Genomic DNA, 22306 nt, shown 5'->3' on the forward strand with positions numbered 1-22306 from the left:
TGAAAATTTTGTCCAAATCCGCGCAGTAGTTTTGATGTAATCCTGCTAACAGACAGACAAATAAATAAACACCGATGATTTTATTATGTCCTTGGTGGATGTAATAAAATCAAGTGGGCCTTATTAGGGAAGGAGAAATAAACCGTGACTTTTTCAAATCATCGTATATGAAAAAACAAAAATAACTAAAAATTAACTAACCCCCGATACGTCTTTCATCTTATTATATCACATTATATAATGGCTGAGTGGATACTTGTCATTTGATTGGCAGCTTGTATGTCACATGACATAGATTATTTGTACCATTTGCCATTGTGTTTCATTGACCGTGCAATAGTTCTTTTTCAGAGCGCAATTTTGGTGCTATATGAAATGTGCTATTGCACGTCTGACCACCACGCATGCTCACACTACTGGTGGTGGTGTTTAGTTAAACACAGTGGAGTTTGCTTTGCTGGAGGACAACGATTTGAAGGAGCTAATTGGCGCTGATAATTCTTCTAACACACACACAAAATCCACCACGCCGTAAGCTGTCTGGAGCCTTGAAGAGCTGTTAGGATGAAGAGGATGAAGTTAGGATGCAAAGCTGGACAAATTTCTGATGTGATTTTTTTGTTTGGAGTGAGAAACGCAGACAGGACCACAATGGAAAACAAGTGGTTTTCATTTTCTTGTGCTATCTGTGTATGTATTTTAATGGGTAATTACGTATGTATTTTGTGCATTATTACCTCCGCCAAGGAGATTATGTTTTCGGTCGCGTCTGTTTGTTGGTTGGTTGGTTTGTTAACAGGATTACTCAAAAAATCCTCAACGGATTTCAATGAAATTTTTACCAGGGGTGTATCTTGGCCTAACTTAGAAGTCATTAAATTTTGGTAATGATCTGGAATGATCCAATAATTTTTTTAAGGATTCTTTTTCATTGCAAGATAGGGCCAATTTCAACATTTTTGCATCTAACTTCATGAAGACGGGTTACAAAGGCTGAACAGAAATTAAGTTACGACACAACAATAAATTAGCATTTGTTTCTCCTCATTGAATACACTTTTTATTAGAAAACAAACAAACAAAAAAACTTGTGTAGTTCACGCAGTTTCATGCATTTACTGAAAATCTAAGAGTTTTACCCTCTGGGGCCGACGCCGTCGTATATGACGGCTGAGACCAACCTTTACTAAATTATAAATAACTTTTTAATGATATGAGATAGAAACATACTTTTTTGCTGAAAAGTTAACACCGCGGACCTTCGAGCCACCGTCCACCATCTTTGTACTCCTCATAGAAGCTGTGTGATGACGTAAGCAATGTGAGTGTCCAATCAGAATTGATTCACCATCACGTGGTTTTCCAAAATCCAATCATAGGCCTGTTTGAATAGCCCCCTGGCTGCTCCAATGCACCCTGCGCCATTACGCACAGTGAAAGTGAGCAGACAGAGAGCCTCTCATACAATCTCATGTGCTCAAACAGTATGTGAGTATCAGGATTGCTCGACTAGTTGTCCTGTGAATGTTACTGGATAAGCCTGTGGCAAGCTCTCTCGCTCCGGCGTAATGCACTGTATCAATGGAGCGAGGGGGAGGGGCCGCTCCTCAAACTGAATAAGCCTGGAAGTGTGAATGTTGCTTTCAGAGCAGGAGAGAGCAAACACACAGTCAACTTCATAGTAGAATTTTGTGATGTGTCCTTTGTGTAATAGCAGACAGAAATTGCTTTGAGATGAAGACAAACACAACACATAGACCATTTTGTATATATTGTTCAAAATGTGCATTTGTGTTTATTGTTTGAACCTTTTTGTTGTACAGTCTTTCACACAAGAGCCCAAATTACCTTTATGAAGTGTCAAAGCAGTTGTTTATTATAGTTTGCTGTGTGTTTTGAATAAATGTGAGTGGAAAATTATTTTCCGCTTTACTTTTTCCTTTCTTATTTCTGATTGTAAACCTTTATTACACTTATAAAACACAACTATAGTATATATATTTTGATAGTACAGGTTGATTGTGGGATGCAGGGAGAGCTGTTAACATCAATAATAAAACATTTATGCCAGGCGAGTGAACTGTCCAAAAAATGCACTCGGGCCCCACAGGGTTAACCACTGAATCTGAAACATGACGGTAGATGGGTGAAACGACATGGAATAAGTTTCTTTGCCAAAGGGTATTCCATGTGACGTCAGTGACCCTATGGCCTTGGCGGAGGTTTGCGCTCTCCGAATGGTTCTAGTTTTACTAAATAAATTCAATCAATCAATCAGCAATCTGTACACAGAGTCAGTGGACTTCATCACAGACTACTGAGAACAATTTTGGACTCCAAAATGTAAGTCCCTTTTCTGTTGTTTATAAATTAAAAAAAATATCAAATGACAAGAATCTACAAAACCCCAATTCCAGTGAAGTGGGGATGTGTGAAATGTAAATAAAAACAGAATACATACAATGATTTGCAAATCCTCTTCAACCTATATTCAGTTGAATATACCACAAAGAAAAGATATTTAATGTTCAAACTGATAAACTTTATTGTTTTTGTGCAAATATTTGCTCATTTTGAAATGGATGCCTGCAACATGTTTCAAAAAAGCTGGGACAGTGGTATGTTTACCACTGTGTTACATCACTTTTCCTTCTATCAACACTCAATAAGCATTTGGGAACTAGGACACTAATTGTTGAAGCTTTGTAGGTGGAATTCTTTCCCATTCTTGCTTGATGTATGACTTCAGTTGTTCAACAGTCCAGGGTCTCCGTTGTCGTATTTTGCGCTTCATAATGCGCCACAGATTTTTAATGGGTGTCAGGTCTGGACTGCAGACACGCCAGTCTAGTACCCGCACTCTTTTACTACGAAGCCACACTGTTGTAACACGTGGTTGGCATTGTCTTGCTGAAATAAGCAGGGACATCCCCGAAAAAGACGTTGCTTGGATGGCAGCATGTGTTGCTACAAAACCTGGATGTACCTTTCAGCATTGATGATACCATCACAGATGTGTAAGCAGACCAGACTCAAAGTTGTGACCTCTGCTTGGGCCATGCTACTGACACAATTGACAATACGAATATACAGGAGATTTTGGGAAATTTTGGGACAGTCCATACTTAAGTCTCCCTTTCGTATGGCTAACATACTGGCATAGTATGGAAGTATGCTTCCTATCCTTTTAAATTAATTTTATTAGCAATGGAACAGGTTTTGGCCTCAACTTTATCTAAAGTCTGGGTCTGTTAGTGAAGCTTAGGGCTAGTTGGTGCTGACTGTAGCATTTTCTCTGCTTTCCTGTCGATTTAATGTGGATGAATTATACCTTTGGTGTGGTTACTCCAGCCAAATGATTCTGCCATTTTTCTCTCTGTCTGAGGTGCAGAGGTAAATGCATGGGAGTGGCGTCTGTAGATGAGGGGATGCTGGACTGACTACAAAATGCCATGTCTGAAGCTGATATGGAGAAGAAGTTTAAAATTCCTATTTTCTCTTTCTTCAGCTCTGTAAAACTTTGTAAAAATCTTGTAACTCTTAGAATGCCCTAAGCCAGTGGTGTCCAGAAAGGGCCAAGAGGATGCAGGTATTCTTTGCAGCCACTAACTCCAGCAGGAGATTTCACTGATGAACTCATCCCATCTGCTCCAAGTGTTGTTAATCAGTGAAATCGCCTGCTGGAGTCAGTGGCTGCAAAGAAAATTTGCACCCTCTTGGCCCTTTCTGGAATAGTTTGGACACCACTGGCCGAAGCAGCAAGTCACCCCTCTGAGTTTGGTCTGCTTGAGGTTTCTTCCTCAATATCATCTGAAGGAGATTTTCCTTACCACAATTGCCTGTGCGCTTGCTCTAGGGGTTGATACGGTTCTACCTTGTGTGAAGCGCCTTACAGCAGCTTTGTTGTGATTTAGTGCTATATAAATGTAATAAATGTAAATGTCTGAGTAGGGATGGCTATTGAAAACGCATTGGGATTCCCCCGGAGGAGCTGGGGGAGGTGTGTGTGGATCGGGAGGTCTGGGCGGCTTTGCTTGAGCTGCTGCCCCCGCGACCCGACTCCGGATAAATCAGAAGAAAATGGATGGATGGATTGATCCACCGACATCAATAGCCTTTTTTCCTAACGATTCCCTTCTTGGTTCTTGTCACATTACGCTGAAACAGCCGTTGTTTTTGAGGGTGTGTATCGGGAAAATGATAATTAGTCTACGTTGATTGTGGCCCCGCTGTTTCTGATAAGCTGCCAAGTGAAGCAGCAGGTCGCCGTGCAAGCTGCAAAGTAGTCTCAGAAGCAGCGAAATACAAGCAGCAGGTCTGCAATTTCTTCTTAAACCTCACAGCCATTGAATGATGTCGATCATGAGTCACCTTTGTGCTGATACTAACTGGGACACTTGTCTTGTTGTGGGCAAGAAACAAGAATCATCCTCCGTTCCCCACTGGAGTTTTTATTTGTTCCTCATTAACTTTTTGAGGAGCAGCGCACACGATGGTTCTCTGGCATGAGCTGGACCAGCTTCGCCGGTTTGTAAACTGAAGTTCAGGTAAAGGAAATAATAATAATAATAATAATATCCTGTTTTGTAGGACTGCACAGCTCCAAACACTGTGGCTCTCTGTTGAGTAAAGTTGGAGAAATAGATTTTGGTTGGAATGAATAACTTCAAAGTGAATCTCAACTTCAAAGTGAATTTGTTTTAAATCAAATGACACCTCTTTCCAAACATTGTACAGACAACAAACTACAAACGACCAAAACCATTTTATTTTTCCCAAAATGAGACGTCCTCCGTTCTTTATGAATTGCATCTTGACGTGCAGGCGCAGCTGGCTGCAGGAGCTCAGCTCAAAAGCGGTGGGGGTCAAATTTGTCTCATTAATACTGAAAGGAAATGCTTTTGACAAAAACTACAGATTTTGTTTATTTCTATTTATGTCCAGAGACCAAGGATCCAGTAATCAATTTCATATTTTACTTTAAGACTCAATAAAAATGTTGACATAGACAACCTGTAAAGCCTATTTTTAGTTCCTTGCAGGCATCCATTTAAAATGAGCGAAATATTTACACAAAAAACAATAAAGTCTATCAGTTTGAACATTAAATATCTTGTCTGTGTGGTGTATTCAATTGAATATAGGTTGAAGAGGATTTGCAAATCATCGTATTCTGTTGTAGTGCCATGGCCTTGATTCGCCCTAATTAAATAAATATATTAACGCTGTCCCAACAAAAACCTGAGTTTGGAACTGCAGACAAAAGACTGTGTTTTCCCTCTCAGTTGAGAAATTCCTAAGTCATCTGGAGATCTTCAGATAAGATTGGAGATGTTCCCCATGGGCCAACACTGGGATTCACAGCAAAACAAAACTGTAATTCAAAGTTCTTCAAAGGGGAGCCTTTGCCTTTTTATCAGTGAATTTTCAGTCATTATGAATTACATGACATTATAATGGCTTCACGTCAGAATCTGAGTTTCTCCAGACCAGAAGAACCCACCTTTATGGCCTCACGCTAAGGCCAGAACCTCTCAAGATTGCAAAACTTCCCCCACGACAAGATGTGGCCATAAATCTTTGAGTCTTCACAACCAGCTATTATACTTAGGTCTAAGCAAAGGAAAAGACATTCTTTTAAAATAAAGGAATTGCATCAGTATTCTTTGATTCACATATATAAAGACTTCTAATGGTGTTGGTATTGATTAGTCAAACAAAATACTTTGCATATAATCATTCCATTTAATTGACATGTGTTCCTTAACTGATGTGTGATCTTTCTGCATTATCAATATTGTTGATGGTGAAATATTCTGGTTTATCCAAAGGATGTGTTTCAGTGACGATTAATAATGTGTATCCATTCGAGTGTCTTAGAACTATAGTATAACAAAATAGTTGTGTTTAAATAATTGAATCGTTTGTGTCTGCACTGTGACCACATGAAGTTTCTGTGAGATTACACACCCTAAATGCATGGAGTTTGGTGACGTCAGTCCCCTTTAAAAAGTTAGAACAGATTCTTGCCTCTCTCTTCTCTGCCGGCAATGCTTCTCCCTGTTCTTCTCTCTCTCTTCTTTTCTTAAATGCTTAATTTTTATTCTTGGGCCAAGGCCCCAATGCTAAGCTAAGCTAAAGCTACCACGTGGCATTCATCCTTTGTTCATTTTTGATCATTTTAACAAAGTTTTAACCTGACGCTTTAAGGTGCGTCAAGTCTTTTGAATTTTAAGAGAATTTCCGAGCTGAACTTTTTAAATTAATAGCGAATTTACAGAAAGTGACTCTCCTTTTCTGTCTGGCTATTTGTTTTCAACGCTTTTAAAGTTTTTTTTTTTTTCCTAAATTCACAAAGAGTTTTAAATCTGACTCCAGCAAACTTTTTAAAAGCTACCAGAACCATTTTCAACAAACACCTTCTGCCTCTGGGTTTCTGCAAGCTGACAACGGTGCTGATTTCAAGCCATCAGCCATCCTGTCGGTAAAGCTGACACAAGCCTTTGGGATCGCCTGGGGAGAGCGCTGAGTTAACCCCTTGACCCAAGTGAGCACGACGGATGGACGGACGACGGACAGATCCCTCCGAACCACCATCCACGGACCGCTAAGTGACCCCAGTTTAAAGGTTCCAGGAAAGGGTTTGCTGTCAATGGATACAAAAGTGGCTTCCTTTTAAACATATTCATATGTTTGTTAATAATTTTCTTAATATTGGATTCAATTCATCATTAATTCTAATCAGATTTATTCACTTAAAGTCTTTAAATTTATCTCTCTCTCTCTCTTCAACGTCTCATGAGTGAGTAAGAAAATTGCTTCCATTAATGAACTTATTTAATCACTGTCCACGAAAATGCCAGTAAACTGTTCATTACTTGTAAATAAACTGTAAATATTTCTGCTGTGGTTATTTTGTGTTCAGAAGGAAACCCTTGGTTCATCGGTATTGTGAATTCAGACTTTCAGATCAGAGACTGATTTAATTAAATTGAGACGGATTAATTCAAATTGAGACTGATTAATTAATTTTGAGACTGCTAAATTAATGAATGTTTAAATGAAAGTACCTATGCTATAATAGGTGGTGCCCCAAATAATAATTAAATCATAAGTATATAAACCCTAAATTTTTATTATTTTGGTGACAGCATCAGATGGGGCCTAACCCAATCTAATTCAATTTGGTAGTTAAACAGCTTATTCACTACCCTCTTATGGTGCTCCGGTGTGAGCCGATCTAGATTTAACTAAATGGTTAAATCTTTTGGTGCTCCTGTGTGGAGGCTTTATTAAATATCCACTACATATATTTTGGTGCCCCGTGTGGAGGCTCTAATAAATAAATACACTATACTGTTTTTATTTACATTTTACACAACACCCCAACTTAATTGGAATTGTGGTTGTAATCCATGTTACAGAACAAGTAGTCGGCCCATCAACTTGCCAATATGGCAAAATATGCTTTTTATGACTAAAATGAGCAAGAAAATGGGATTCAGAAATACCTGTTCACTTACGATTGCATCAAATTGCATGTAATTTTTTTTTTTCAAGGGGCAAGTCACCTTACTGGTTTTTCAATACAGTACATACGTTTCATTCATTCATTTTCTGTCATTTATTCGGGTCCCGGTTGTGGAGGCAGCAGGCCAATCACATCATCTTGCACTTCCCTATCTTCTGCAAACTTCTGTAACTGCCCGGGGGATCCTGAAGCGTTCCTATACCAGCTGGGAAATATTACCCTTCAAGCATGTCCTGGGCCTTCCCCGGGGTCTCCTCCCAGTTGGACGTGCCTAGAAGATCTCCCTTGGGAGATGACCAGAGAGGTATCCTCACCAGGTGCCCTAATCGCCTTAGCTGGCTCTCTTCAATGTGAAGAAGCAGTGGCTATACTCCGAGTCCCTCCAGGATAGTCAACCTTCTCATCCTGTCCAGGGGTGTAACCTCAGGTACCCAGTTGAGGAATCTCATTTCCACTGCTTGTATCGTCACATCGTGTGACCTCATGGATTAAGGAATCTCTGCTCAACTTTAATATATCTGTCTATAAACCACATAGATCACCAAGACATTTGCTCTTTGGAAAGCTGACACAACAAACAGGGCCGTACAAGTGTTCTCTCAAATTTTTATGGACACAGCGAACTCTTAGAACTTTGTGATCTGATGAAGGATGCTATGATGCTCAATGAAACAACAGGTCATCCTGCTGAACCTCTGAAAATGTGAGTGACAACTGCTTTTACACATGCGCAGATGTAAAGCAATGATATAAATGTTAGTAATGGTTTACGTGTACCAAAGAAATCAGCGCATTGTTAAGAAATCCAGGTGTGTATATCCTATTTCTCATAATCAGATGACGGTCGTTATCGTATAAAGCACATTGGATTTTCCCATTTATTTCAGTTAAATATATCATATAGCAGATAAACACAGTGATATTGAGAAGTGAAATGAAATTGATAGGATTTACAGAAAGTGTGCAACAATTTTTGAAACAAAATTAGCAGGTGCCAGCCCGCTTAAAATCACACCACAGATTTTCAATAATATTTGGGTTTGGGGACTGAGATGGCCATTCCAGAATGTTGTACTTGTTCCTCTGCATGAAATCCTTAGTGGATTTTGAGCTGTGTTTTGGGTCGTTGTCTTGTTGAAAGATTCAGCCCCGGCGCAACTTCAACTTTCGCACTGATTCATGAACATTGTTCTCAAGAATCTGGTGATACTGACTGGAATCCATGTGACCCTCAACTTTAACAAGATTCCCAGTACCTGCACTGGCCACACAGCCACACAGCATGATGGAACCACCTCCAAATGTTACTGTGGGTACCAAGTGTTTTTCTTGGAATGCTGTGTTCTTTTTCAGTCATGCATACCACCCCTTGTTATGCCCAAATAACTCAATTTTAGTTTCATCAGTCCACAGCACCTTATTCCAAAATGAAGCTGGCTTGTTCAAATGTGCTTTAGCAAACCTTTGTGGCTTGCACACAGAAAAGGCTTCCTTTGCATTACAGCATCATACAGCATCTCTTTGTGCAAAGTGAGCTGTACAGTTGAACAGTGCACAGAGACACTATCTGCAGCAAGATCATGTTGTAGGTCTTTGGAGCAGGTCTGTGGATTGACTATGACTGTTATCACCATCCTTCACTTCAGCTTATCTGAGATTTTTCTTGACTTGCCACTTCGGGCCTTAACTAGTACTGTGCCTGTGGTCTTCCATTTCCTCACTATGTTGCTCACAGTGGAAACTGATAGCTGAAATCTCTGATATACCTTTTTGTATCCTTCCCCTAAACCATAATGTTGAACAGTCTTTGTTTTCAGGTCATTTGAGAGTTGTTTAGAGGCTCCCATGTTGCCACTCATTAGAAGAGATGCAAAGAGGAGAAGCATTTGTAAATGGCCACTTTAAATACCCTTTCTCATGATTGGATTCACCTGTGTAAGGAGGTCAAGGGTCAATGAGCTTACCAAACCAATTTGTGTTCCAATAATTAGTACTAAATGTATTCAAATCAATAAAATGACAAGGGTGCCCAAATTTATGCACCTGCCTAATTTTGTTTAAATAATTATTGCACACTTTCTGTAAATACTAGAAACTTCATTTCACTTCTCAAATATCAGTATGTTCTCCTGCTATATGATATATTTCACTGAAATTTCTGATCCAGACAACCAATGATTTTTAAAGGAAAATCATGAAAATTATCAGGAGTGCCCAAACCTATATGTATATATATATATATATATATATATATGCGATGTCTGTTAGAAAAGTATCGGACCTTATTATTTTTTGCAAAAACCATATGGATTTGAATCACGTGTGATTGCATCAGCCAAGCTTGAACCTTCGTGCGCATGCGTGAGTTTTTTCACACCTGTCGGTTGCGTCATTCGCCTGTGAGCAGGCTTTGTGTGAGCACTGGTCCACCCTCTCGTCGTTTTTTTATTGTGAATAAATGTCTGAACGATTTGGAGCTTTGCTGCATCAATTTTTTTCCAGAAACTGTGAGAGACCTCCAGGTGGACACTGTTCGGAAAATTAATATGGCTTTCAGGGACGATTTTATGGGGATTACACAGATTAAGGAGTGATCCAGACGGTTTCAAGACTGCCCACAGCTGCTGAGAGCGCGCAGCGCTCCGAGCGCCGATCGACAGGCTCAAACCCCGCTGAAACAACCAGATCATTTCTTAATCCGGGACGTCGTCTGACTTTCACAAAAAGGCAGAAGGTGTGGACATCAGCACTTTTTCGGCACATTCCACTGTTGCAGGAGTTTTTTCATGGAAAGAAAAGCCGAGGGACGTGCCACCATGCCGTTCATGATGCGGCACAAAACCACCTCCGCGTTGGTCTCACAGGACGGCTTTGAGATGGCTTTCAGGCGGCTTCCGGTTGCTTTTCAGTCGTGTGATTATCCGGGAAATTGAGCATGAGCTGGACAAGCCCCAACATGTCCTGTGAGGCTTCATCACAGTGTTGCTTTGTGCCATGCAGCTCCACCGCGACGTGCGGAACTCCGCTCCTCTTTCCATGATAAAAACTCCTGTAACAGTGGAATGTGCAGTTCATTTCTAAACTGGACGCTGTCTTGATCCGGTATGTCATCTGACTAGCACAGGAATTGCGGAAGACGTGGACATCAGCAGTTTTTCGGCACATTGAGACAGACGTGCGGAGGAGTTCCGCGCGTCGCGGTGGAGCCGCATGACGCAAAGCAACGCCGTGATGAAGCCTCACAGGACATGTTCTGGCATGTCCAGGCTCATCCACAATTTCTCGGATAGTCACACGACTGAAAACATATATATATATATATATATATATATATATATATATATATATAAGTATATATATATATATATTGTGTGTGTGTGTGTGTCTTGTGGGTGTTTATTTCAAAAAGGATTTTTGAAGTGGTTGAATATTCGGAATATCATGCAAACCATCATGGGCGCAATTTGGTGGGGGATAGGGGGGACATGTCCCCCCCACCTTTTCAACCAGGGAGGACAGAATATGGTATGTCCCCCCCACCTTTTGACATATATGTGTGTACTTGAAACATGCTATGCCAGTCTTATGTGCAAACCGTGTCAGTCTTATGTGCAAAACCATGTCAGAATACAACCCCTGGCAAAAATTATGGAATCACCGGCCTCGGAGGATGTTCATTCAGTTGTTTAATTTTGTAGAAAAAAAGCAGATCACAGACATGACACAAAACTAAAGTCATTTCAAATGGCAACTTTCTGGCTTTAAGAAACACTATAAGAAATCAGGAAAAAAAATTGTGGCAGTCAGTAACGGTTACTTTTTTAGACTAAGCAGAGGGAAAAAATATGGAATCACTCAATTCTGAGGAAAAAATTATGGAATCATGAAAAACAAAATAACGTTCCAACACATCACTAGTATTTTGTTGCACCACCTCTGGCTTTTATAACAGCTTGCAGTCTCTGAGGCATGGACTTAATGAGTGACAAACAGTACTCTTCATCAATCTGGCTCCAACTTTCTCTGATTGCTGTTGCCAGATCAGCTTTGCAGGTTGGAGCCTTGTCATGGACCATTTTCTTCAACTTCCACCAAAGATTTTCAACTGGATTAAGATCCGGACTATTTGCAGGCCATGACATTGACCCTATGTGTCTTTTTGCAAGGAATGTTTTCACAGTTTTTGCTCTATGGCAAGATGCATTATCATCTTGAAAAATGATTTCATCATCCCCAAACATCCTTTCCATTGATGGGATAAGAAACGTGTCCAAAACATCAACGTAAACTTGTGCATATATTGATGATGTAATGACAGCCATCTCCCCAGTGCCTTTACCTGACATGCAGCCCCATATCATCAATGACTGTGGAAATTTACATGTTCTCTTCAGGCAGTCATCTTTATAAATGTCATTGGAACGGCACCAAACAAAAGTTCCAGCATCATCACCTTGCCCAATGCAGATTCGAGATTCATCACTGAATATGACTTTCATCCAGTCATCCACAGTCCATATTTGCTTTTCCTTAGCCCATTGTAACCTTGTTTTTTTCTGTTTAGATGTTAATGATGGCTTTCGTTTAGCTTTTCTGTATGTAAATCCCATTTCCTTTAGGCGGTTTCTTACAGTTCGGTCACAGACGTTGACTCCAGTTTCCTCCCATTTGTTCCTCATTTGTTTTGTTGTGCATTTTCGATTTTTGAGACATATTGCTTTAAGTTTTCTGTCTTGACGATTTGATGTGTTCCTTGGTCTACCAGTATGTTTGCCTTTAACAACCTTCCCATGTTGTTTGTATTTGGTCCAGAGTTTAGACACAGCTGACTGTGAACAACCAACATCTTTTGCAACATTGCATGATGATTTACCCTCTTTAAGAGTTTGATAATCCTCTCCTTGGTTTGAACTGACATCTCTCGTGTTGGAGCCATGATTCATGTCAGTCCACTTGGTGCAACAGCTCTCCAAGGTGTGATCACTCCTTTTTAGATGCAGACTAACGAGCAGATCTGATTTGATGCAGGTGTTAGTTTTGGGGATGAAAATTTACAGGGTGAGTCCATAATTTATTCCTCAGAATTGAGTGATTCCATATTTTTTTTCCCCTGCTTGGTCTAAAAAAGTAACCGTTACTGACTGCCACAATTTTTTTCTTGATTTCTTATAGTGTTTCTTAAAGCCAGAAAGTTGCCATTTGAAATGACTTTAGTTTTGTGTCATGTCTGTGATCTGCTTTTTTTCTACAAAATTAAACAACTGAATGAACATCCTCTGAGGCCAGTGATTCCATACTTTTTGCCAGGGGTTGTAGCATCTTTGTTTCTGCAAGTTTGTATTTTTAGCAGCATTGACTTGTTTACAACACCTGTTTCTTGTTTGTCACATTTGGAATTTTCTGGGACTGCATTTGCCCAGATTTGAAACCAGAAATAGTTGCCTCTAGGGACTAGTGTCTACACATAAATATCAGTGGACCATATGCTAATTTACTAAATTCTGAAAGTTACAAAAGGAAATCAGAAAAGCTATCTGGGACCTCAGAAAGCCCATCTGCAATTATTGCTTGATGTTCAGTATGAGTGCCACTTCGAAAATTTAATTCATGATAAGTAATTTATCCTAAACTTATGATCTGTTGTTTTTTCAAACTTATGCAAAAACAAATCTTGAGAAAAAAAATACAGTATGAGATAGTTAATAATTATTAAGAGCCTGTTCTTTCATATTTATGAATACATTTTACCACATTACAGTTGTTTTTAATGAGAACTCAACTTATCATACTTTTTGAGTTCTACACATGTGGTGATACCTTATTTACACCAGGAAGTTAATAAAATCAGTGCTGGCTATTCTCAGAATAAAGTACTTATATCCACAGTTTCAAATTGCATAAGTCAAATGGTGTCCACGTTATGGTCTTCTCAAAACATTAAAATTACTGTTCTGGATGCTCAGAATGCATCTGAGCTGATCTAGAAACCGTTGGCTTCTGGGGGCCTAAAACAGCCCCCAGACCCCCGGCCTATGGGCTTTGGCCCTGTGGGCCTCGCACTTTGTCCCCACCAATTTCTAGTTCTAAATTGCGCCCTTGCAAACCATACATTAAATACATACGGAAAAAGTGTTTTTATTAATTATTGTAATTGCTTGCTTTATTTGAAGAAATTTTTCACTTAATCCTTGTAATTTTGATTCTTTTCACACCTTGATGAGATACAAGAATGGTAAAAATCACCTTTAAATATATGCAGATAAAGAAGAAGAATGTCTGCTGTTGCTTGGTCTTCACCATGTTTTGCTTGTTTCTTGGTGATGTATGGTGGGCTTTGCGTTTGTGCCAGCACAGGCATGTGAATCTCATCAATGACAATGATTTGATATGCATCTTGATACACTACCAGCGATATGATTCATATAGCGATACATGACGATGCTTACAATGCGATACGATTCACCCATGTTCCCGAGTTGTTGCTTGAAGCAGACCCGCCCCAGTCTCCAATCAACGTCGAGAAATGATCATTTCCGATAAACACCCTCAAAAACAATGGCTGCTCCACTGCGCCGGTGTCCCAAACTGAAGGAGCGATAAGGAAATCGTTTAGCTTTCTGGCTTCTGTCCGTGGTGCAGTCAGTGTGCATCAGAAAAAAAATTGATGCAAGCAAGCAGCGAGCGATGCAACACGATTCAACCCGTCAAATGAATGGATGCACACTGAATGAATCGACGCACTCGGATCGTGCACGTTTGTATTTAGATACCGATTCATAGTGATTAATCTCCACATGTCTGTGATAGCACTTTGGTGGTTTTTCAGCATTTATTTTTCTCTCATATCAGCAAGAATGTGTTACACTTTGCAAAATGCTGTCTTGAACCTGCAAGGACATCATCACTATGCACAAAATACATCATCATAACTCTTCATGACAGTGGATGATATCTGAACATTTAAAACATCTTGTTTGGCAGAATGGTGCATCACGACAGTCTCAGCAAGAGGTCAAGCAACAAGAATCACCAAGTCCTATAGTTCAGTGTGTGCTGTGTTACATTTCATGAAGACAGAAACCTTTTATTCTTCCAGCTGTAGGTCACAGTTGCCACTGTGATTCAGTTTTTTTTAAATACAGGAACTAAGCTTTTTTTTTTTGAGTAACTATATATAATGTGGTTTTCCTTCCAGTTATTGTAGCTCCACTAAAAATAAATGCCTTTATGAGTGATGGTGTTTTCCAAGCTGTAAGAATCTGGTGACAGTGCTCATGCTGCAGTAATCACACCATGAGAAGTTATCACATGTCCAGAGGAGGTCCACACTCTTTAGTTGGAAGATGTTGATTTGGTTTATTGATATTTTCATCTGAGAAAGATGGCTTACTGGCGTCCTTTGCTTCCCACAGCTGTACAGGAGTACGAAGGCCTACAGAGGAAGCACCAAACAGCAGCCATAGAGGTTAGTGTCACCGTGTGGCTCATGATTGCACTGTGGTTATCAGTATGGAGGTGACATCAGCTGTGGTGGAAACTTCATTTTATCATAGAAGTAGAGAGACTGAAATTGCAACTAAAGATCTCGTTACACCGTGTTCACTTTGTGAGCTTGCGACCTCAAGATTTCAGCCACTCGGCCACGAGACTTGGGATAATTTACTTCCAGGCGTCTGCCAGCAATAATACCAGATATGCTTGTAAAGAACGGTTTCAGCATGTTTTCTTGGTTTCTGCCGTGGCGTCAGCAAGTTATCTCCTTGAAACATGTTGAAAGTGTAGCTTGAATGAAGTTGTTGTTGATTTTAAATCGTGTTCAGGACAAAACTTGCTAATATTATTGATAAGAGCATGCAAAGTGTCAGCAACTGTGGCAGAAAATCATGGTCAGTAATTATTAATTATTCATAAAACGTATAAAAATACAATAAAAGCACACATCACTCGTCTTTTAAAAAAACATCATAGTTAAATATAACAGTATAAAACTCATGAATAGCACAGTAAAAGTCATCAAATAAATATCAAATAACAGTGTAAAAATAATCATAGTACACTCAACAAAAATATAAACGCAACACTTTTGGTTTTGCTCCCATTTTGTATGAGATGAACTCAAAGATCAAAAACTTTTTCCACATACACAATATCACCATTTCCCTCAAATATTGTTCACAAACCAGTCTAAATCTGTGATAGTGAGCACTTCTCCTTTGCTGAGATAATCCATCCCACCTCACAGGTGTGCCATATCAAGATGCCGATTAGACACCATGATTAGTGCACAGATGTGCCTTAGACTGCCCACATTAAAAGGCCACTCTGAAAGGTGCAGTTTTATCACACAGCACAATGCCACAGATGTCGCAAGATTTGACTGAGCATGCAATTGGCATGCTGACAGCAGGAATGTCAACCAGAGCTGTTGCTCGTGTATTGAATGTTCATTTCTCTACCATAAGCCGTCTCCAAAGGCGTTTCAGAGAATTTGGCAGTACATCCAACCAGCCTCACAGCCGCAGACCACGTGTAACCACACCAGCCCAGGACCTCCACATCCACCATGTTCACCTCCAAGATCGTCTGAGACCAGCCACTCGGACAGCTGCTGAAACAATCGGTTTGCATAACCAAAGAATTTCTGCACAAACTGTCAGAAACCGTCTCAGGGAAGCTCATCTGCATGCTCGTCGTCCTCATCGGGGTCTCGACCTGACTCCAGTTCGTCGTGTGCCCACTTGAGTGGGCAAATGCTCATATTCGCTAGCATTTGGCACGTTGGAGAGGTGTTCTCTTCACGGATGAATCCCGGTTCACACTGTTCAGGGCAGATGGCAGACAGCGTGTGTGGCATCGTGTGGGTGAGCGGTTTTCTGATGTCAATGTTGTGGATTGAGTGGCCCATGGTGGCGGTGGGGTTATGGTATGGGCAGGCATCTGTTATGGACAAAGAACACAGGTGCATTTTATTGATGGCATTTTGAATGCACAGAGATACCGTGACGAGATCCTGAGGCCCATTGTTGTGCCATACATCCAAGAACATCACCTCATGTTGCAGCAGGATAATGCACGGCCCCATGTTGCAAGGATCTGTACACAATTCTTGGAAGCTGAAAATGTCCCAGTTCTTGCATGGCCAGCATACTCACCGGACATGTCACCCATTGAGCATGTTTGGGATGCTCTGGACCGGCGTATACGACAGCGTGTACCAGTTCCTGCCAATATCCAGCAACTTCGCACAGCCATTGAAGAGGAGTGGACCAACATTCCACAGGCCACAATTGACAACCTGATCAACTCTATGCGAAGGAGATGTGTTGCACTGCATGAGGCAAATGGTGGTCACACCAGATACTGACTAGTATCCCCCCCAATAAAACAAAACTGCACCTTTCAGAGTGGCCTTTTATTGTGGGCAGTCTAAGGCACACCTGTGCATTAATCATGGTGTCTAATCAGCATCTTGATATGGCACACCTGTGAGGTGGGATGGATTATCTCAGCAAAGGAGAAGTGCTCACTATCACAGATTTAGACTGGTTTGTGAACAATATTTGAGGGAAATGGTGATATTGTGTATGTGGAAAAAGTTTTAGATCTTTGAGTTCATCTCATACAAAATGGGAGCAAAACCAAAAGTGCTGCGTTTATATTTTTGTTGAGTGTATTTCTTTAAAGTAATAACACTTGGAACATTTACCACATGATGAGGGAGGCTGTTCCACAAATTTACAACTCTATTAAAAAAAAATAAAAATATTGAGTCATATCTGCATCTTTGCACCTCAAAAAAGCGAGAGTGACCTTTCAAACATGAAGAATCTGTATTTTGGAGAAAATGCTGAAAAGAAAATTCTATTTCAATGTATTTCCATAGATATAGTGCCAAATCACAAGAAGGTTGCCTCAAGGCGCTTCACCCAAGTAAGGTCTAACCTTACCAACCCCCAGAGTAACAATGGTAAGGAAAAACTCCTTCTGAGGAAGAAACCTCAAGCAGACCAGACTCAAAGGGGTGACCCTCTGCTTGGGCCATTCTACAGATTTATAATTTTAGAATTACAAAACAATTCACAAAACAAACATACAGGAAATGTTGCCAGTGCACAGGACAGGAGGGTTTCTGGAACAGACACCACACCCATCTCTGGATGGAGCTGCACCTCAAACAGAGAGAAAAGAGAAAAACAAAAGCAGAATCAAGCATCAGAAAGACAACAAATACAGTGTAATTTGTCAGCATTAAGCAACAAGAAAAACAGAAGAAATAATAAGGTGATTGCCGGCCATTAGCCCTGAGCTTCACTAAAACACCCAGGCTTTAGATAAAGTTGAGGCCGCGGCATGCTCCGTTTACTAATAAAATTAATTAAAAGAGTAAAAAGCATAGTAACACACTATGTCAGTATGCTAGCCATAAGAAAGGGAAAATAAGTGCGTCTTAAGTCTGGACTTGAAAGTCTCCACAGAATCTGATTGTTTTATTGACGCAGGGAGATCATTCCACAGAACTGGGGCACGATAAGAGAAAGTTCTGTGACCCGCAGACTTTTTATTCACCCTAGGGACTGAAAGTAGTCCTGCACCCTGAGAACGCAAAGCCCGGGCCGGTACGTAAGGTTTAATTAGGTCAGCTAAGTAAGGAAGTGCCAGTCCGTGAACAATTTTGTCGGCTAGTAGCAGAACCTTAAAATCTGATCTCACTGAGACAGGAAGCCAGTGAAGGGATGCCTAAATGGGTGTAATGTGGTCAAACTTTCTGCTTCATGTCAAAAGTCTGGCTGCAGCATTTTGAACTGTTTGGAGACACCTAATGCTAGACTGCGGTAATCCAGAAAATAAAACATTGCAGTAGTCCAATCTAGAAGAGACAAACACATGAATCAAGGTCTCATCATCAGCCATAGACAGGATTGGACGAATCTCTGCTGTATTTCGCAGGTGGAAGAAAGCAGTCCTCGTAATATTTCTAATGTGGAGGTCAAAGGACAACGTAGGATCAAAAATTATGCAAGGTGCCTCACTTTGTCAATGTGATGTATGACACATGAGGCATATAACCCTTAACTAAGGGTTAATTGGTGAAATTGATGCCGATGTCTTGCTGGACCAAGAACCATCATTTCAGTCTTATCAGAGATTAAAAGTAGGACGTTACTAGACATCCAGCTTTTCACTGATGCAAGGCAATCTTCTAAGGATTTTATGTGAACGAGATTACCAGCAGTTATTGGCATTTATAACTGAGTATCATCAGCACAGCAGTGAAAGGTAATCCCAAAATGCTGCAAAATGTGCCCTGGCGGTGCTATATAAAGGGAGAAAAGATGGACACCTGTGGAACCCCAAATTTCATGTCACTAAAGATAGAGGTAGTGATATTGTACAAAACACAGTGCAAACGACTGGCCAGGTATGACATCAACCATGCAAGGGCACTAATCACTGCAGTTTTGAAACATTTAGGAACAGATCCAGAAGTTAATGAGAGATTAATAATTTCCGGCACAGTCGGCCCAAGAGTGGGCCACAGGTCCTTAAACAGTTTTGTTGGTATAGGATCAAATAAGCAGGTTGTGGTTTTCGTAGACGTTAAGAGTTTTGTCAGCACACCTATCGCAATACTATCAAATTCTGTAAATCTAGGTAATACTTCAGTGATGGTGCCCAACTCAATAGCAGGGTGTAGTAGCTGGGTTAAGGCATGGTGGGATATGTTTAATCTAATGTCTTGCATTTTCTTCTCAAAATAAAACAGGAAATCTTGTGTTGTAAAAGGAGAGCGAACTACAGTTGGTTGTCCGTGGATAAGTGTTGCCACTGTGTCGAACAAGAGTTTTGAGTTATGCTTGTTTTTGTTGATCAAATCAGAGTAATAGGTCCGCTTTGTAGCCAGTAATGCATGCTTATAGTCTAAGATACACTGGCTTGCAAAAGTGTTCAACGCCTTGGTATTTCATACAATTTAATTTGTTTATGGCATTTCAAATACAGTAAACACAAGTACATCAGGCTTCTCAATATAAAAATTTCTAAAATTATCTTCCTTAGATCCAAACTGAAAGTAAATCTCTACAACCTGATATAAATGAATTAAAAATATAACAGCCAAGATGATGGGTTGCATAAGTAATCAGCCCCTTTGGTATAATACCTGTAAATAATAGGGATGTGAATCGTACAACAACTCACGATTCAATTCGATTCTGATTCTTGGTGACGATTCGAAATAGTTATGTTACTTAAAAAATGTTTATGTTTAAGAAAATACAGCTTTACAAGGTTAATCAAGTGATTCTAGATGTAAATTTACTTATCTGCTTTGCTCGTTCAGAGTTGGCAGGCAGTTTAGCAAAGCGCTGGTCAGTAGTCGGCAGATACTGCTGCTCCGCTCCTTTTAGCTCCTGGCCACAGCGTAGCATGTGGGCTTGCGGATTTGAAGTGTTTCCGAAGTACTTGACTTTCATTTTGCAGATTTTGCACACTGCATAAGTCATGTCAAGCTCCTTGTTAGGCAGCAAATAATAAAATCCAAAATTCGCTCAAACATTTGCCTTCAGCAAAGACGGTGCTGGCTGAAATAGCTCTTCGTCCGCCATGCTAAGCTGCAGCTCACGAATGTTTGAAGCACACCGGACCCTCCCCGCGCGGGGATGCTGTAGTACGGAAGCCGTTGCCTGACAAACAGTACATGCAGCGAGTAAGTAAGAAAATGTTTAAAAAATGCTTTTGAAAAATCGATTCTTGGACATTTTGAATCGATTCAGAATCGTAATAAATCGCGATTCGGACGTGAATCGATTTTTTCCGGCACCCCTAGTAAATAATCAGTTTTATTGCCAGTTTTCTTCAGACAAGTCAGGGGATGGGTACATGAACATTTCCAAGTCACTGAATATGTATTGAACTTTATTTACATCAGTTATGAAGAAATACAAACAGTATGGCACTCTATATTAAATCTGTTGGAGTAGACAGTTCTGAAAAACTGAGTGACTGTGCAAGAAGGAGAAGAGTGAGGAAAGCCACCAAGACACCCAGACAACCCAGAAGAGGTTTTAGGCATCTGTGGCTGTGACTGGCTGTGACTGGCCAAGATGATAGTTGCATAAATAATTGAATGCTTTGGTATAATGCATGTAAATACATTTTTTGCCAGTTTTCTTCAGTCAGGGGATAGATACATGAACATTTCCAAGTCACTGAATACAGTATGTCTTGGACTTTGTATTTCTTCATAATTGATGTAAAAACAGCTTGGCACTCTATGGTAAATCTGTGACAGTTCTCAAAAACTGAGTGACTGTGCAAGAAGAAGAAGAGTGAGGAAAGCCACCAAGACACCCAGACAACCCAGAAGAGGTTTTAGGCATCTGTGGCTGTGACTGGAGAAATTGTGCACAGTGCATGTTTTGCATTTTATATCCATTGTTATATAGCTTTGTAATGAAGTGGTACAGAGGAGGGGTTTCTTTCACCAAAACATTAAATCTAGGCTTGCATCTCAGATGTACCTTCTGGCAAATTGTAGCTGAAGTTTCAGGTCTTCTTTTTAAGAAAATCCTCCTCATCTAAGAATTCAGAGTATGGGACAGGAGACCTATATACAGTGATAAAATAATACATCTGATTTTTTATTCTTGTGACCTTGGCAATACCCAGTGATGGGCACAGTTCATCTAATTGCTAACCGCTAATTATCAATGCTAATTTTTTCATTATCCGATTATCTTTTCAGATAACTTTGAAAACCATCATCGGACCAATGATCTTCCTATAAGTTTTGGTCCGACAATTTTTACACCGCTAACATATTTTTGCAGGCACGGTGAACAAAGTTTAACAATTACAAACATTTATTAAGTCTAAAATCAGTTAAGTACCTACCTGTTAAATGGGTTGTAGTAGATGTGCAGTTCTACCGCGTTAAATCGCGTTAGGTAACTCGGTTCCATTTCCATCGATTCAGATCTGTACTGTGTCCCCCTTGTGTATTGAATGTCTGGCGTGTTTTTCTTTTCTTTTCTTTTCCTTTTGTATTTTTCTGTACACCCATTGCTGTACAGCTCATTGCTCCTTTGTGAAGTGAAGTGAAGTACCCCCTGCAAACAGAGGAGAGCTGACTCCAGAAGAAACCACTCTATTCTGTACAGGCAAAGGAGAACTGGTCACAGAAAAGAAAAAAAGCTCATTTCTTTTGACCCCATACTGATATACTGGCAATATCACCCAGGTCATCCAGAGGCATAAATTTTTAACTTATGGTTAAAATTTTAACCAAACTGATATTGGACAAGTTATTTAAATTAACGTCACATCTGAAGTTTTATAAAGTGAAAATATCAGATATGTTTTAGTTTTAAAGTAATGCACTAATTTAGAAGGTTTTAGTGTGGACATGCTGTGCCCAGGTGCATTATGGGTAATCTCAGTACATTCACGACAGACAGAAATGCATTTGAGATGCTCTGATCAGGCTCCACACGGACAACAGCATTAAACTCTTTGTATATTGTGCCTAAAACTCTCATGAATATATTGTTTAGGTTTATAGACGTTGTTATTGTTTGTTTTATGTAAAAATGCCAGAAGAAGCCCAAGTTGCTTCTCCATTATTTTCAGTTGGAATCATTGCAGTCAATTCCTGTTTGCTCTTTAGAGTCCTGTTTATGTCAAACACTGTCTGTCGTCTTTGTTCCAAAGTAATATATATAAGTGTTGGTGTTAACATTTATATGTTAACACCAACACACACACCTCACATTAACA

The 22306-nt window shown here is 40.0% G+C and overlaps 1 protein-coding gene across 1 annotated transcript in view; it reads left to right on the top strand.

The window, feature by feature from the left end:
• The window catches only part of shtn1 (shootin 1), a 244496-nt gene that overhangs the window by 2026 nt on the left and 220164 nt on the right, over positions 1–22306 (top strand). Inside the window, exon 2 of the mRNA XM_034184229.1 lies at positions 14944–14996. Coding sequence (XP_034040120.1) covers positions 14944–14996 — 53 coding nt within the window. The remainder of the gene's footprint in view (positions 1–14943; positions 14997–22306) is intronic.

The sequence above is a fragment of the Thalassophryne amazonica genome, chromosome 13 (genome assembly GCF_902500255.1).
Source record: "Thalassophryne amazonica chromosome 13, fThaAma1.1, whole genome shotgun sequence".
Taxonomy (NCBI): Eukaryota; Metazoa; Chordata; class Actinopteri; order Batrachoidiformes; family Batrachoididae; genus Thalassophryne; species Thalassophryne amazonica.